This window comes from Aethalodelphis obliquidens, unplaced genomic scaffold, assembly GCF_003676395.1.
Source record: "Aethalodelphis obliquidens isolate GAN/ISIS:26980383/991018 unplaced genomic scaffold, ASM367639v1 scaffold43, whole genome shotgun sequence".
NCBI lineage: Eukaryota > Metazoa > Chordata > Mammalia > Artiodactyla > Delphinidae > Aethalodelphis > Aethalodelphis obliquidens.
This window is the reverse complement of record NW_020837987.1, coordinates 15,841,394-15,859,127: the sequence shown is the minus strand read 5'-3', so window position 1 is coordinate 15,859,127 and position 17,734 is coordinate 15,841,394. Positions and strand designations below refer to the sequence as shown.

General features: G+C 52.2%; 1 protein-coding gene across 1 annotated transcript in view; it reads right to left on the bottom strand.

Annotated features, from left to right (window-relative positions):
* Positions 1 to 2,542: 2,542 nt before the first annotated feature.
* The window catches only part of PPP2R1A (protein phosphatase 2 scaffold subunit Aalpha), a 33,042-nt gene continuing 17,850 nt past the window's right edge, over positions 2,543 to 17,734 (bottom strand). Inside the window, exons 4-15 of the mRNA XM_027079220.1 lie at positions 15,197 to 15,429; positions 14,049 to 14,196; positions 13,774 to 13,929; positions 11,886 to 12,000; positions 11,706 to 11,776; positions 11,127 to 11,261; positions 7,546 to 7,719; positions 7,151 to 7,211; positions 6,299 to 6,453; positions 5,306 to 5,448; positions 3,154 to 3,245; positions 2,543 to 2,998 (exon numbers count right to left, since the gene is read on the bottom strand). Coding sequence (XP_026935021.1) covers positions 2,982 to 2,998; positions 3,154 to 3,245; positions 5,306 to 5,448; positions 6,299 to 6,453; positions 7,151 to 7,211; positions 7,546 to 7,719; positions 11,127 to 11,261; positions 11,706 to 11,776; positions 11,886 to 12,000; positions 13,774 to 13,929; positions 14,049 to 14,196; positions 15,197 to 15,429 — 1,500 coding nt within the window. The 3' untranslated portion in view covers positions 2,543 to 2,981. The remainder of the gene's footprint in view (positions 2,999 to 3,153; positions 3,246 to 5,305; positions 5,449 to 6,298; positions 6,454 to 7,150; positions 7,212 to 7,545; positions 7,720 to 11,126; positions 11,262 to 11,705; positions 11,777 to 11,885; positions 12,001 to 13,773; positions 13,930 to 14,048; positions 14,197 to 15,196; positions 15,430 to 17,734) is intronic.

Sequence of the window (17,734 nt, the reverse complement as noted above, 5' to 3'; positions counted from 1 at the left end):
CAGCCCAGCTGAGGTCCTCACCCTCCAGACCACCATGCCAGCCTCTTCCCTGGCCTCCTGGCCTTGTTTGACCCCAGAAGGATCTCCCCAAGTCTTACTGGACCCCGTCCCTCAGGGCCAAGTTCAAGCCCTGCGCCCTGCTATTTAGAGGCTCCTTGGGACCTGGCCCCTACCTACTCCTCCATGCTCCCTGGGTAACTCCGTCTCACTTCCCCACTCTCCATACTAATACTTGTTTCCCTGATGAGGGAGGAGGAGGGAAAGCTTTCCAGGTAGAGGTTCATGTTACAGGCAAAAGGCTGGAGATGCTGAAGCATGTGTGGGTTTGCAGGAGCCAAGAATGTTTGCCAGGGAGTGGTGGGTGGCGAGACTGGGAAGATCTGCATCCTGGGTGCCAAGGTGACAGCAACCTTCCCCTTACTCCCCTAATGCAGGTGCCACCAAGTCCCAATCTGTCTCCTTGGGAATCTTCCTGTTACCCTCCTTACCTGCCACCTCCCCAACTCCACCTGCTCCAGCCCACTTAGACCAGAATCCTCCTGGATCTCTTAGCCTCAAGTCTCCCCCCTTCAATTCTGATGCTGTCGCTCCTTTGCCAAAACAAGTCATGTGGCCAAGCCCAGAGCCAGTGTGGGAGGGGACCACTCAAGATGTGAGCCCTGGAGTGTGGTCCACTGGAGGCCGCCAATGTAACAGTCCTACCACGTGTGGTCCAGAGACATCTTAGCTCCGCTGCTGACGTGCGGACGCATCAACAGTGTAAAGAGATGAGGCTGACTCCAGGGCATATAGAGTATTTTGGAGCAAGCTGAAGGCTGCAGCTTTATCCTGAAAGGCAGAAGCAACCACAGGGGTTTTGGCAATGAAGAAGTCATCTTGAACATCGCAGCCCCAGTAGACATCACACGGAGCAGAAGAACCTCCCAACTGAGCCAAGCCCAGGCCACAGAGTTAGGAGGAATAACACATTTCATTGTTTTAAGTCACTAAGTTTGGGGGGGTTGGGTTGTCATGCAGTAAAATGTTAAGTGGGACACCACAGTCATTCATTTGAACATTCCTCCAACAATTACTGGCAGGTTGATGACTAAGCTTGAACACTCAACATCATGCTGCAAGTGATTATTACACTGCCTGCCTCCCCACCTCATGAATTCTTCACTCGTTCAGTCCTTCAAATATTTATAACCCAGGAAAGGTACCTTTGGGTTGGGTCGGGTGGGGGGACTGAGTTTAAAGCACAGGCCCTGCCCTTAGGAAATGAAGGTGAGCTAATAACAGAAGGAACAGAGTCCCTTTCTCCCTCACCCCCCAGGGTTCGATTTGGTCTAACAAACAGTAGGGACTCAGTAACATGAGGACTGAGCTGGTGAAAGCACCCTGCCACCCATCGCCAACTTCCCCTCCACCCTGCAGAGCCAGATTTCACTCAGGTATCATGTCCTCTGTGAAACCTTACACGCACCACCATCCACTACGTCTGCTGCTCCTCTCTGGGGCTCTTTGGCCCCTGCATCAGTTAGAACTCGGGTGACCTGCAAGTGATGAAACCCCAAACAAGCAGTCAAACAGTTTAACTCTCCCAGGCGACTGGTAACTTGTGTGGGTCTCGGCAGCATCAGGAACCCAGGCTCCGCCTATCTTGTTCTGCTGCCTTGCTGGGCCTACACGTCTAAGATCACTTCCTGGCCTGGGATGGCTGCTCCCATTCCAGCCACCTGATCCACATTCCAGAGCACGGGAAGGAGGAAAGGAGGGGGAGCGTATCTCCTCCCCGCTTAGGAACACTTCCTAAGAGCTGCACATACCAGTTTGTTCACATATTACCGGCCAGAACTTAGTCGCAATGCCACACCAAATTTCAAGAGACCCTGGGAAACTGCCTTGAATCCAGGCAGTCATGTGCCCAGCTAAAAATCACGGTGTCTGTCTTAGTAAAGAAACAGGCGGACAGATGTTGTGGGATAATTGGTTCTGTCTAGCCACAGTCCCCGGCCTGCTCCCTGTCACAGCCTTGACTATCCTGGGGCCTCCCAACCACAGGGGGTTCTCCAGCAAGTTACAGCTCCCCTGACCGACTCCTCTCATGCCCGAGTCAGTACCCACCTTATGTGCATTAACTCACTGAGTCTTCACACCCGGCCCCTCAATCTGGTTCTACTGTTATCCCCATTTTACACACTCTTGTAATCTGAGTTCAGAAAGATTCGGCAACCTACTCAAGGCCACACAGCTATTAAGTGAAGGAACTGGGATTTGGATGCAAGCAGTCTGGCTGCAAGGCACCTGCTCTTAACCACCACATACTCAGCCAACGTCTGTGAAACTGAACTGCACCTCAGGACTGTGCTGGCCAGAGACACCTCGTGGACCCGCTACCCAGTGGGCCAGCTGCACTCCCATCAGCTTCCCAGAGAACCTCCTCACTCGCAGGACACAGGGGTGTGCGAGCCCAGTAATTACGTCCTCCCCAGAGAGAAGGGCAAGACTGCGGCGCTGACGTGGTGCCCTCTTCCCCATGCTAGCGACTAAGACCAGAGGACCAGCTATTTCTAGACCTTTATTTCTCTGTGAAAAGGGGAAAGAAAGGAATAAAATAAAAACGACACAGTTGACACAAAGAAAACCACTGAGGGGAAGGAAGGGAGGTGGAGAAGTAGATGGCGGAGGGGGTCCCCATTACAGCAGCAGGAGCCAGTGACCTGGGATGCTCACATCTCTCCCCCAGCGTGGGCGGCAGTGGCCCCTTCCTCCCAAGGTCTCTGCCCTGTCCCACCTTGCGCTCCCCTCAGCCCCTTGGGAGGTGGACGGTGAGAAGTCGGATTCCCGGGCTGGGGAGGGGAGGACCCGTGCTGGGGGAGGGGCCTGGGGTCAGACCATGCACAGGGAGTGACAGCCAAAGGCCCCCCCAATGTCTCCCTGAGGGAGGGACTGGGGGGGAGGGTGGACACCAGAGGCCGGCGTTGGCTCCTCTTCCAGCATCAGGCGAGAGACAGAACTGGGGGAACAGGAACAGTTGGGAGTCAGAACAGCAGCTAGCCCTCTGCCCACAGCTGCTCCTGGGTCTCCCCGCCTGGAGCGGCTGCTACCAGGCCTAGCGCCATCCTTGCAAACCACCTTGCCGCTGGGGTCTCGGAGCTCTCAATGCCTTACCAGTCAGAGCCTCCTGGGCAAAGTACTTGACGTCCACGTCCTGGTCCTGGGTCAGCTTCTCTAGGATGGGCTTGACTTCGCTCTGCAGTGTGCTGGGAAGAGAAGAGGAGGGCAAGGGGTCAGCCAGGTGGGGCCGGGGGCACAAGGTGCGCACAGACAGACACACAACTGAATTAAGAGTCTCAGGGGCCAGAGAAACAGTTACTTTGAAGGTTGGAAGTCTGACAAACCAGGACAGAGGCCTCTGGGGCCCAGAAGAGGTACAGGGATGTCAGACAGTGTGGAAAAGTGGAATCCAGAACCCACAAGTCTCTGAGCCTTGGAAGTCGGTACTTTCCATTCATTTAACATACTTATTGAGGCCTACTGCGTATTAGGTGTGAACACAGTGGAAAATCCAACCCTCTTGATTCTCACCCACGTGGAGCTTGGGCTGGGAGGAAGACACAGACCAAACTGATGATGAGTAACAGAAGAGGCAAGCGCCAAAACGGAGGGACTTGGCCCTACAGGAGCCCAGGGAGGCAAGGGGCCCAGGGAAATGCATCTGCACCGACACTCAGCTGTCTGGGGAAACGAAGGTGGACTTCAGAGAGAAACTAAAGGTATGAAGCTGTGTCGTAGACAGAGACAGAAGTCAGAGGTGCAGGTGTCACATGTCCCCTTCCAGTTGACAGAGCTCCCCCTCCCCCCCAATATAACCACTATTCTCATTTCCATCACCTACATGCCCCTTGATCCATTTTTGAAGTTGATATGAATGGAATCCCAGGATAGGTCTTCTTGGGCCTGGCTTCTCACGTAGGTGAGTCTCTGAGAGTCACCTAGGTTGCTGCACACAGCAGGAAGGAGTCTTTTTATTGCTAAATACAGTCTCCTACCATATGAATAAACCAAAACTTATCCACTACACTGTCGATGGGCACTTGCGCTGTTTCCACTTCATGGCTAAAATGAATAAAGCTACCATGAACGTTCTTTTGTTAGAAACAAGCACTCCTTTCTCTCGGATATACACCCGGGAGAGGATACAGCCGGGAGAGAACACACCAGCTCATGGAGTGTATGTCTAATTAGCTTCACTCAACTCTACCAATTTTCAATGATTAGGCCCATTTATTATTTACAGCCCCACCGGCAAGATATGAGAGTTCCAGGGCTTCCCTGGTGGCGCAGCGGTTGAGAGTCCGCCTGCCGATCAGGGGACATGGGTTCGTGCCCCGGTCCGGGAAGATCCCACATGCCACGGAGCGGCTGGGCCCGTGAGCCGTGGTCACTGAGCCTGCGCGTCCGGAGCCTGTGCTCCGCAACGGGAGAGGCCACAATGGTGAGAGGCCCGCGTACCGCAAAAAAAAAATATAAAAAAAAAAAAAGATATGAGAGTTCCAGCTGTCTACCTTCACCAACACTTGCGCCACTGAGCTTTTTCAGTTCAGTCATTCTGACATAGCGATCCATTTCCCCCACTGAACTGGTATACACGAGGGTCTGCTTCTGTGCCCTCAATTGTGCCACTGAGCTATTTGAATATTATTGTGCCAACACCTCACTTTTTAATTACTGTGGCATCATAGTTAAGTCTTGGTATCTGGTAGGATAAGTCTTCCAACTCTGTTTTTCTTTAGGATCAATTTGCTTATTCCAGATCTTTGCATTTTCATGTTAATTCCAGAATCTACTTGTCAATTTTTCAAGAAAGGACCTGCTGAGATTAACTGAGATTATACTAAACTTATGAGTCTGGGGAACCATCCCATCCATGAATATTATGTACGTCTCCTTTAATTTCCCAAAGCAACATTCCATAGTTTTCACTAGAGGTATTATACATCTTTCATTAAATTTATCACTTGGTATTTGATGGTTTTGGAGCAATTGTAAATTACACACACACACACACACACATTTGTTAATTTTATTTTCTAATGATTTGTTGCTATTATATAGAACTGCCACCTTCTCACCCCCTCCCACTATGTGAGGCAGGTCATGTGAATTCTCATTCTACATTTGAAGAAACTAAGACCTCGAGGTCACAGAGCAAGCAAACAGCAGTCCTGGACCTCAAACCCTAAGCTCTACCTTCAAAAGTCAAAGATTAAGATGCCCAAAACCAGTGCTACTGGTGTGTGAAGGAGGGTCCAGGCCTCACCTGTTGTCCAGGATGGGCCCTATCTTCTGTAGGGACTTGGCCACGTTGAAGCGGACATTGGCGACGGGGTCCCCAGCCATACGCAGCACTGTGGGCAGCATGTGCTTGGTGGTGATGTCCTGCCCACAGACCTCAGACAGCACCTGGAGGTCAGTGAGTAGCAGAGGGTGACTACCCGAAGTTCACGGCTAACTCCCATTTCTCTCCCTTTCTGACCAAGGCCACTCTGGTGATTGTCAGGCCAGAGGGTGAAGCTGAGCAACAGGGGGAGCTCTGAGCCCAGATTCGCCCACCCTGAGGGTAGTTTATACTCTGGAAGCTCCCATTTCCCCTAACACCCTCCTAACACCACTGTCTCCCTGCCCTGCAAACTCCCAGCCCACATTGTCCCATCCTGTCTCCCCACCCTCAGACTTCCCTTCATCCTCTTGGGATGGGGCTTGATTCCTGGCCCCTGGGATCCCTTCCTTAGTACAGTGGTCTCCAAAGTGAGGCACGGGAAGAAGTTATCAGAACACTGCGTTATGTGAGTTGTGACATCCTATCCTTTAATTCCTAGTTATGTGTATGGCTCATTTAAGTGATGAAATATAGCTAATATGTGGCAGAGCTAGAATTAAAGAGGTCTGATTCTATAAACTGCACATTTAACTAGTATGTCATAAATAGATATATACACATTTTGTGAGGAAGGAGAGGGTGCTTCCTCTCCTACCAGAAAGGTCTGGCAATCACTGTTCCGAGAGGCCAAGTCTCCCTAGTCCTGGGCCTCCCACAACGCCAGGTCCCCACCCCCAGAGGCCCTGTGACTCTGACTGGGGAGCCCCAACCTCTGGCCTGCAGTTCCCCAAGGACTCACCCCTGCAACCCCAGATCCCATCACTTGCCCACCCCCAAGCCAGGTTTCTCCCCTGCGGACCCTCTGCCATTCCTCCTCTCCTAGGTACTCCCCCACCCCTCAGGGACAGGCCGGAGGCAGGTGGGCGTGCTCACATTGATGCAGAAGAGTGTAGTCATGCGGTGCAGGTAGTTGGGGTCCCCAGACATGGCCAAGACCTTGGGGATTATAGTAGCATGGGCCCACTCCTTCCCAAACTTCTCCACCAGTTTCTTCAGGTTGCTGGTGGCCGCCTCGCGGATGGCATAGACTGCAGAAGGATGAGGGACAGGGGGCGGTGATTCAGAGGTGAAGGACTGACTCGGGTGGGGAGTCACAGTCACACTCACTACTGCCTACCGAGCAGCCCTAGGTACCAGGCCACATACGAACGAATAAACTCCAAGAGAAAGAAAGGGCTTGCTGTGTGCTAAATGTAGGGTTTTCTTTCCACGCAGTACCTCCTCAAGAGCTCCAAGATACAGACGGGCACACCGAGGCTCTGAGAAGTGATTTGCCCAAGCAAATGATTTAGTACTTAGTACATGGAATGGAGCCTGCCTGTTACAGAAAAATGTTAACTTTTATTTTTGCCACTCTTAGTGAAAACAATGAGCAGTTCTCACAATGGCCTTGAAAGGCTGGGATGAGAAGTCCCATGTTTCACAGAATGAGCGTGGGCTGAAAGATGGCAAGTGACTTGCTTAAGCTTCGACAGCCAGGAGGTGGGATTCAAACCCAGGCTGTCTGCTTGGTAGCCCTAGGACTCTCGACTGTAGCAGGCAGCCCCTGGGTGACCCCTGTGCTTCTCTGGGACTCCAAAAAGCAAGGAGCTGGTCCGCGTGAGCATCTGACAGCATGGGAGAGTGACTCTAGCCTCCCCCACTCTCCCCACCTGCCCCAGACAATCCGCCCCTGCATCCCTCCTGGAGCCCCAATCTCCTCCCAGAGACACCAGAAGTACTCACCATGATCTACAAGCCAGGCCATGCACAAGGAGTTGAGCTTCTCATCGAAGAACTCCACCCCCTGCAGAAGACAAGGAAGTAAGGGATCACGGGAGACTGGGTAGTTTCCAGCAAACCTCAGGGAAACCACACCCACCCCAAGAAGCTGGGACACTGCTCAGCTTCACCTGAGGGGCTTTTTCTCTCTCCACTCTCTCATTTAATTCTATCCATCTTATAAAGGCCCTATTTCCTGTGTACCTTCCTCCGACTCCCTGGACAGTCCTCACACCTTCCACTGAGCCCTCACGGCCCCCAGGTCCACCGGCACAGCCCGGGACTCACTGCACTGTGACTAGACTCCACCGTGCACCTCTCCCAGGGCAGCGTGCCTGGCACCAGGCCTCCGCACTCACCAGCTGTCCAGCCAGCAGAGGCATGTACTCAATGATGGCCAGTCGCACTCGCCACTTGGCATCCTCAGCCAGCTCCACAATGGCGGGAAGCAGGGACTGGGACAGCTGCCGGATGCCAATCACCTCGTTTACGCAGTCCAGGTTGGAGATGATGTTCAGCCGCACCTCCGGGCACTGAGGAGAGGATAGAAGGGTTCTGAGAGAAGGCCAATGCACACAGAACCCAGGGCAGGGCGAAAAGAGCTCAACCACACCAACCTCATATAATAAACATCTCTGCAGGGCAGACTACCACTGCCCAAGCCCAGCTCCCGGCCCTGGGGACACGTTAAAAGCACACACAAAGCAAGCAACATGGATTATTAAATGGGACAGCTTTTCAAATCTCATCATAGAAGCACAAAAAATGTTTAGCCCTTTTGAAGAATCTGCAGGAATCACAGTGCAAAAACATGGTACCCTGGGAAAAACAGACAAGATAATAATCCCAGCTCTGCCAGTTGCTAGCTGGGAGCCCTTTGGCAAGGGACTTAACATTTCTGGATATCAATGTGTGACACAGAAACGTCCATCTAATCCCAAAGGGTGGTTGAGGCTACTGAACTGCCTGATCCACAAAGGGCTTGGCATGTGGGAGTTTATTACTTTTATCATTTCTGTTACTTTTACTCTTTCTGCTAGTCTTTGAGCTCTGTAAGGAGCACGTCTCATATATCCTTATGTCTCCAGTACCCAGCAGAGTTTCTGGACCATAGTAGGTGCTCAATACATCAGCTGAAAGAAAAAAACGAAGGAATAAAGAAATATTTTTGAACCACTAGGTGACTACCAATGCTATGAGCTCTGACTTACAACATGTGCACATATGCAGGTATCCCCCACTTTTCGAAAGTTCGCTTTACACCACTTTGAGTTTATGACAGACCTACACTGGTGCCTGCTTTTGCTAACCAAAAGAAACCCAAAGAGGGTTTTTGCTTTTACAAGAGAAAAAAATTGCTTCTTTGCTCTACACCATTTCAACTTATGACAGGTTCATAAGAACACTCTACCTTAGGAGAGCAGGGAAATCTGTGCCCCCATCTGCTTCTAAAAACCTTTGAAGCAACTTTTAAGAAAAGGCACATAAACACAATTAACTCCTTGTCCAACATCATATATTCCTGGGGCAGACACCACAGTTAATTTTTTCTACATCTCCCTCTGGGAGCTGTGGGGTAAGGAAGCAAGCATTGAAATGAATCCGTGAACCAAATGAGCAAGTGTGCAGTAAGGGGTTAACTGGACAGGTCTAGGCTGTTCAAACTTGGCACATTCCAAAGGACTGGCCCTTGACCAGCTCCTGGGAGATGATCTCTAAGCACCTGGAATATCCAAACTGATAAAAGGGTCTTTGTTTACCTGGGGGCCTTGGGCCATGCCAGATAGAGTATGCTAATAATGTGATTTATGGTGAGGACCTTGGGTCATGTGGCATCAACTTGACCTCTACAGAGGCTGGAGACACAGTAACCTAAGGTCAGCCACGCAAACGGCTCCATTCCATGCCTATGTGACCAATCCCCAATAAAAACCCTGGAAGCCAAGGCTCAGCGAGCTTCCCTAGCTGGCAGTCTCCTCATGTGCTGTCACACGTTGGTACTGGGAGAATTAAATGCACTATGTATAACTCCATTGGGAGAGGATAACTGGAAACTGGCGCCTGGTCTCATGCACCTTCTTCCTTTGCTGATACTAATCTGTATCCTTTCACTGTAATCAACAGTGACCATGAGTATAACAGCTCTTCTGAGTTCCGAAGGCTGTTCAGGCAAATCACTGGAGCTAAGGGTGGCCATGGGGACTAAGACTCAGCAAGCAATGAAGAAGAGCAATGGCAGCCGCTGAAAAGACAAGACAGCCTCAGCTGCTGGCTCCAAAGTGAGATTGCCCAAAAGCCCTCTCCAACAAATCCTTTGAGAAAAGCACCTAAGTCCTGCTTTTCAAAAATAATAGAGTCCCCTTTAGGAATGAAAGACAGCCAATTTCCTACTACCTAGTCTGAGAACTGAAGAAGACTCTCAGAGCCAACACAACTTCCCCCTCCCCTTCACTGGATTAATGTGTTTCTTCCTAAAGCCAAGGATACTCAGGGAGACAGGGAGAGGGAAGGAATGTCCCAGGGCTCATCAACTTGTTAGTTTCACTCTTTTTCTGTTATATTCCTTTGAATCTTCCACTAGATAGAGCTGCTGCAAATGTTCATGAAACACTGTTTACATAAATAACATAAATGATTTAATTTTAAGTTTACTTATCTTTTCTTAAAAGTTTATTATATCCAATGATTATAAAAGCCTCAACTGTCATAAATGGCGGAGGGGTGTGCACAGCAGGGGACTCCTATGTGAAGAAATGAACTGCTACAATGTTCCCTCCAACTTCCTAGTGCACCGCATACGTGTGCCTCGTGTGTGTGTGTGTGGTGTACGCACGTTCGTGTGCATGTGCATGTGTGTCAGGGCGAGGCCTCTGCAAACACAGAAGTTACACTAACAGGTCTCACACCAGCCTGTGGTATCACCATCTGCCCAGTCCCCACCAAGGCAAACAGCAGGGGGCCTGCGAGCCCCAGGCCCCAGCACGGCCGCCCCTACCTCTTGAAACCAGCCGCGCCCCCCTCCCAGACTCCAGCAGCAGCCTCCGGTCTGGTCGCCCTGCACCTCTTCGGCTGCAGCACTTGCATCTCCCTTCGACACGTCTCAGGGCTCCTTCCCAACACCCAGATCTGCTCCGCCTCCTCCACCCCGGGTTCAAGTCCACACTGCTTCCCTGGCTGTCACCCCGTGGCCGCTGCAGCCGGCGCGTGGCGCTCTCATCGTCTGTGCTCCAAGCCAAATAAACAGCTAGCTGAGGTCGCCCGCGACTGGCGACTGGCTCCGGCCAACGGGGTGTGGGCAGACAGGGCGCCTTCGGGCTCCTACCGTTGAGAGGGCGGGGCCCGCTGCTGGCGACTGGCTCCGGCCAACGGGGTGTGGGCAGACAGGGCGCCTTCGGGCTCCTACCGTTGAGACGGCGGGGCCCGCTGCTGGTCGGCGCCCTCTCCCTTCAGCCACCTCAGACCCACAGAGCGCCAAGGTCAGCAGGGCCAATCCCCCAGTGTAGGTCCACCCCACCTCTGGACTGCTGTGAGAGAAATAATTCTCTACCTTATTTAAGCCGCTGTATTCTGGGGTCTCTATTACAGCGTCTTAGCCTGAACTCTGATCATCATGAATGTATCACAGCACCTGTATGATCAGGGCATCATGGGACTGCCTATCTGTCCCTCTCCACCGCCAGTCTCTGAAGGTCCTTGAGGAACAAAAGTGTCTCGTTGTTTTTTTCTTGGAATCCCTAGTGCCCAGGAAAAAACGACTAGTACAGAATAAGGGCATGCAAAACAAATGCCTAATAAACAAATAAGCTAACGTGCAGTCCATCATGCCCACAAACATTCAACTCCTTGGCAACCTGGGTGTTTGCTGAAGATCCTGGCGAACTGGGAAAGCAGCCGCCCCACCTGTCCCAGCCAGAGCACAGAGCCTTCCAGGTGCCCTTACCTCATCCTTCAGCTGAGCCAGGAAGAGGGGCAGGAGGTGCTCGATGGTGTTGTCTTTGCCCAGGATGGGAGAGAGGCCCATGATGACTGAGGCCAGGGCTGACTTGACATGTTGGTTGGCGTCTGACACCAGCTCCTGGGAGGGAGAAGGAATGGGGGAGCCACAGGGTCAGTGGCCAAGAAGACTCCAACTCCTAAGAAGCCCTGAGACACAGCCTACTCTCGCCATCTCAATCCAGGGCAGGCTTAGTGTGCACGGGGAATTGCAGATCCATACATGTCCGGCCTGCCTGGAGTTCAACGACCCCTGTTCCCAGCAGCTTTCACCCCAATCCCAAAGCTCTCCGGATGAGGAGATCCAGTGAGCTTCGAGGGGGAAGCACTCCCCGCCTCCACGTTCAGCCCCGAGCCTCGGACTTTGCCTGCACTCAGGGCTCCTAACTGCTCCAAACGCAAGACCGCCTGGCCCTGGAAGGCTGGGAACTCGGTTTGCATCTGGCTGCCCCTAATGCCCAATCTCCATCCCTTCTTTCCAGAAGGCTCAGATCTGCTCTATTCCTCCCACCAAATTCCCTGTTACCTTGATGCAGGGCAAGATCTGGGTCATGATCACATTCTCCCGACAGTCAGCTGAGAGATTTTCACAGAATTCTGTGGGCAGGGAAATGGAGGCGGCGGGCGGTAAGACCCGATGTCCTAGTTTTGCCTTCAGCTTCCCGGACACCCACCCGCTTACTGTGTCCTGGTCGCCAGCACCAACCTTTGACCTTGTGGGAGGCTGCGGCCCTCACCTCGGCCTCACAGTCTTTCATCAGGTTCTGGAAGGCAGGGACCAGGTCCGTCTTGGTGATCTCAGGCCCCACTGCTTTCTGGAGCTGCAGAAAGGGAAGGTCAGGGGGGGTCAAAGGGCTTGGCAGGTATTCTAAATGAATGAGAACAAAATCAAAGATAAAGGCACCAGGAATGGGGTAAAAACAGTCCTTGGAATCACTGCTGAGACGTAATGCCAGGGCCATGGGGGTGACCTTGGCCAAGTCTCGGAGCCTCTCTGAGCCTTGGTTTCCTTGTTGTATGGTGCCGAGTTGGGCTGGGTAGTGCAGTGGTCACGAGCATGGCTCTGGAGTCCATCTGCCTGGCTCAAATTCTTACTCTTACTTAGCACCTGTGTGACCCTGGATGAGTCCCCGTACGTCTCTGAGCCGTACCACGAGGGTACTTACTGCACAGTACTGTTGTCTGCATTAGAAATAACTACAGATCTCCTTCCTGTTCAGGGTTGGGTTTTCTGCTACGTGATCCAAAAACAGTCTAATGATGTGTGCTGGCTCTCACTTTTTGATTTAAATATTTCTGTGTTTTCTAAGACTGGTTACCAGAGCCCGTGTGACTTTTGTAATTAAGATGAAATACTAAGGGTCAAGAGGGAAGCAGGCATGCTAGGCCCTCCGCATCTCATGACACCAGGCCAGAAGGGGTGCAGAGGTCCTGCTGGCATGCCGCTTCTGGAGGCCTGGGGGGAGACAGGGCAGTTCCTGACCAAGCGGAGAGGTGAGGACCCCAGGGGCCTGGTGCCCATCTCTCCAGTGTCCCCTCGCCCCAAAGCCAGTCCCAAATGTCCTTGCTCGTACTTGCCCTCACCGCCCAGTGTCCGCTGCCCACGCCAGACACAGTCCCTACCCCAGCCCTCACCCACTCATCTTCCAGAACCTGCCTCAGTGCTTCCAGGCCCAGGAACACCAGCCAGCCCCGCACCTGTCACACTTTAACATTACATTTCCCTCTGTCTCAGCTGGCCTCCCTCTTCAGGCTGTCTGTTCCCTGACGGCCAGGGATGTACTGAACTCACCGTACCCCAATGCCCAGCAAAGAGCTGGTGCTCAATAAACCTACTTTTGCGATAAGCAAACTGAGATTTCTGTGGAAAGAGCACTGTCCTGGGACACGTGGCATCTTGTCCCTGTTCTGCCCGCCTGATGGTGTCACTCTGACCAGTCTAACCTCTGGGCTGTGTTATGGGGCTGAACTGTATCTCCCACCCCACACCTCCCTGGAACCTCAGAATGTGACTGTACTTGAAGACAGGGTCTTTAAAGAGGTCATAAGGTAAAATAAGGTCATTAGGGTAAGCCAATCCAAAATGACTAAAGTCGTCATAAGAAGAGGAGATGAGAACACAGACACACAATTAAAGACACGGGGAGAAGACAGCCATCTACAACCAAGGAAAGAAGTCTCAGAAAAACCACCCCTGCTGACACTTTGATTTTGGACTTCTAGCCTCCAGAACGGTGGGGAAATAAAGTACCACCCAGTCTGTGGCACTCTGCCACAGCAGCCCCAGCAAACAGACCGTCTTCCCTTTTGTAAAAGGAGATAAAGTTCGATTAGGTCAGGACCACATACATGCTACCCTTTCTCTGCTCCCGTGGTTCTCTCCCCCAGAACCTTAAGTTGGCCTCAGAACCCTTCAATCAGGATTGGCAAGTGAAGTGAGGTCCAAATGGATGATTACCGAGATCTTACCGCTTAAACACCCGACGATTCCCCTGGGCTTCACTAAACCCCAGCTCCTATATGCGGCCCCTCCCCTTTGCCTGAGGCCTCAGTCTCCACATCTGTGAGACGCTGCCAACAGCCCCCTCACGTACCTCTGTGAACTTGTCGGCCACCATGTATCGGACGCGCCAGGACTTGTCCTCAGCAGCCTGGCGCAGGGTGGGCATCACCAGGGCCTCCAGATCCTCCTGGGGTAGGAGCTGGGCGATGTTCACACACGCCTCCACCGCTAGCAGCCGCACCGAGTCCTGAGGAGAGGATGGGAACAAGGAGAGTGCAGCAGAGGCCCCATCAGCCCTGGGACGCCCTTTCAGACTCAGGGTCCACTGGAGGGAGACAGAGGAGAGGGGCGTGGAGCAGACCCCACCTGCTCGTCAGAGGCCAGGTTGGAGAACATGGGGATGATCTCGCTCTTGACGTTGTCCAGCTCCAGCACCTTGGCGAACTCCCCCAGCTTGGAGGCTGCGGCCCGCCGCACCATGGGGGTGTCATCTGAGCACAGGTTCCGGAAGTACCTGGGGGTTGGGATGGGGCTCAGGAGGGACCCCTGGGATCCCAAGGCAGCAGGCAACACCATGGAGGGCGAGCACAGACGCTGTAGTCACGCAGTTCCTGGCTTTGCCTGGGTGACCCTAGGCGAGTGATGGCCTCTGAATCTTCCCAGCCCTACACAATGGAGCTGATAACAGTACCTACCCTACAGGGTCGTTATGAGGGTTAAATGAGACAATGTGCATGAAACAATCAGCAGCCTTTCTGCAGTAAGTCCATAGTGAATGGCAGGTACTGATTATATTATTATGACCACATAAAATTGCTTGGCTAAGCTGCTGGGCTGAGGCTACTCAAGGATTTTCCCTTCCAGCAGTGACTGCTCCAGTTGGAGATGCACGGGGGCACATGCGGCCCTCTACGTGCCTGCAGGCAGCTGTAAACCAGTATTCTGGCAGGAGTGATGGCTCAGGGCCCGGGCTTGCTGCTCAGTGGTTCATAAAGATGGTGGATGGACAGAAGTCCAGAGGGAGGGGAAACACACATTAATAGAAAATTTTAATCCAATTAAAAATATTTTCACTGGTTCTTCTGGAAGCCAAGTCTTACATGCAAGCAATTCCCTGGGGTATCAAGCCAAAGGGGAGAAGGGTAGTGGAGGAGGAGGCCTCCTATCTGCCAACCGCAAACAGGCCTAAGATAGCATCACACATCACTTGTCGAGTGCTTCTGTGTACCAGATTCTGTTCTAAGCATTTTGTATGTAGTAATTCTTTTAAATCCCCACAATAACCAATGGGAGAAAGAACCATCATTATCTCCACTTCCTAAATGACCAAGAGGCAGTGCCTGGGTTCACACCCAGCTGTGTCCAGACACCACGTCTCTGAGGGGTGGGCAGAGGGGAGTGGGGGCTGGAAGAGCTCTGGGGCCTTTGGGCCCTGGATGGGCCTAGAGGGGGCCGAGGCTTGAGAGAAGGGGACCAAGGAGAGGGAAGAGGCTGGGTCTTGCCAGGGGACTCACTGTCGAAGTTCCGCCTTGACGGCACTGGACACGCGGGGGTAGCAGACGGAGAAGAGGCCGCAGGCCGACGTGCGGGAGGTGAACCAGTCGCCGCCCGCCAGCCGCTTCACGAGCGGCACGAAGTGGGCCTCAAGGTCGGAGGGCGAGTGCTCGTGCGAGATGGCCCGCAGGGACTCCACCGCCTTGTCCCGCACCACGGTTTCCTCCACCGTGGCCAGCGACTCCAGGGGTGGCTGGGGGGCAGAACACAAGGTCACCGCCCTGCTCCCTCCCCCCACCCCACACTGCTCAGCTCCTCCAACAGGTCTTCCCTGACCCCCCCAAGCCAGCCTGCCTTCCCTGAAGAACCTCTTTCACAGGACCCTGAAGGCGCTTCAGTGGGGTCCACACACCTCACAATTATACACGTCGCTTTCTGAGGACAGGGCCGCAACTGTCATCAGCTTCTCAAAGTGCAGGAATCATCACTGATGTTGACTGGAACATCTATTTACTACATGTTCTGAGCAGGGCCACAACTCTAGGGGGGCACTGGTTCTAACTCACTGAATCCTACAAAGCAGGTCCTATGAAGAGGAAACTGAGGCACAGACAGGCTAAGTAACTTGCCCGAGCATAATAGCCACAAGCCAGGATCTAAACCGGGCCAGCTGGCTCCAGAACCTCCAAAGGGCTGACAGGCAATTGCATCAGGATCTCACAATACTGGGGGACTTTGAGGCTCGCGACTCTCACTGGTTTGTTACTGTGAGGCCTGGAGTGATCACGTTCCTTTACGGACATTTGACTGGCTCCCCACCGTGTCCCCCGAGCCCAGCAGACCTCTTGGCACAGGGCAGGAACTCGGGAATTACTGACCTAATGAAGGGAGACTCAATTTACCCTAATCTGTTCAAAAAAGATGTGGAGGTCTGTGGTCTGAAGTCCAACCTGCCCTGACAGGTAAAGAAAGTAGAAGAAATGATAAATGGAAATGCTTCCAGGGCCCATGCAGGAAACAGAATTGAAGCAATGGGCAAAGGTGACAGGTGCGGACAACCGAGGCAGAGACTGGGGCAAACTGGAGAGCATACAGTCTAGGGAGTACAGCTGCTTTCCAGGTCTGTCAGCTGTCACCACGGGGAAACATGGCTGGTAAAAGCAAAGCTGGTTTCCCAAAAGCAGCCAAAAGGGGCAGGTTCTTATCTGTGAAAAAAACCTCATTTAACACATGCTCCAACATGGATAAACCTTGAAGACATTATGCTAAATGAAATTAGCCAGTCGCAAAAGACTCCATATTGAATGACTCCTTTACGTGAGGTGTCCAGAGCACAGGCACACCTTGTTTTATCGCGCTTCACTTTACTGCACTTTGCAAATACTGCACTGTTTCAAAAAAATGAAGGTTTGTGGCGTCTACCAACTCTATCAATGTCATTTTTCCAACAGCATTTGCTTACTTCAAGTCTGTGTCACATTCTGGTAATTCTCTCAATATTTCAAACTTTTTCATTATTAGTGTATTTGTTATGGTGACCTGCGATCAGTGACCTTTGATGTTACTATTGCAAAAAGACTACAACTCGCTGAAGGCTCAGATGATGGTTAGTATTTTTTAGCAAGAAAGTATTAACTAAGGTCTATGTACCTTTTTTTGACAGAATGCTATTGCACATTTGATAGACTACAGTAAAGCGTAACCATAACTTTTATATATACTAGGAAACAAAAAAATTCATGTGACTCGTTTTATTGCAATATTCACTTTACTATGGTAGTCTGGGACCAAACCTACAATATCTCTGAGGTATGTCTGTAGTCAGATTCACAGAGACAGAAAGTGGAATGATGGTTGCTGGGGGCTGGGGTAAGGAGCTTGGGGGTCACTGGTTAATGAGTACAGAGTTTCTTTGGGGAAGATGAGAAAGTTCTGGAGATGAATGGTAGTGATGGCTGCACCACAACTTGAATGTACTTAACATCACGGAAGAGTACACTTAAAAATGGTTAAAATGGTAAATATTATTTATAATTTACCATGATAAAAAAAATCAAAAACAGAATTTTTAAAAACTCATTTTAAAAAGGTGGCAATAGGGGCTTCGCTGGTGGCGCAGTGGTTGAGAGTCCGCCTGCCGATGCAGGGGACGCGGGTTCGTGACCCGGTCCGGGAAGATCCCACATGCCGCGGAGCGGCTGGGCCTGTGAGCCATGGCCGCTGGGCCTGCGCATCCGGAGCCTGTGCTCTGCATCGGGAGAGGCCGCAACAGTGAGAGGCCCGCATAACACACACACAAAAAAGGTGGCAATGGGGGCTTCCCTGGTGGCGCAGTGGTTGAGAATCCGCCTGCCAATGCAGGGGACACGGGTTCAAGCCCTGGGCCGGGAAGATCCCACATGCCGCAGAGTAACTAAGCCCATGCGCCACAACTACTGAGCCTGTGCTCTAGAGCCGGTGAGCCACAACTACTGAGCCCACGTGCCACAACTACTGAAGCCCGCGTGCCTAGAGCCCATGTTCCGCAACAGGAGAGGCCACCACAATGAGGCCTGTGC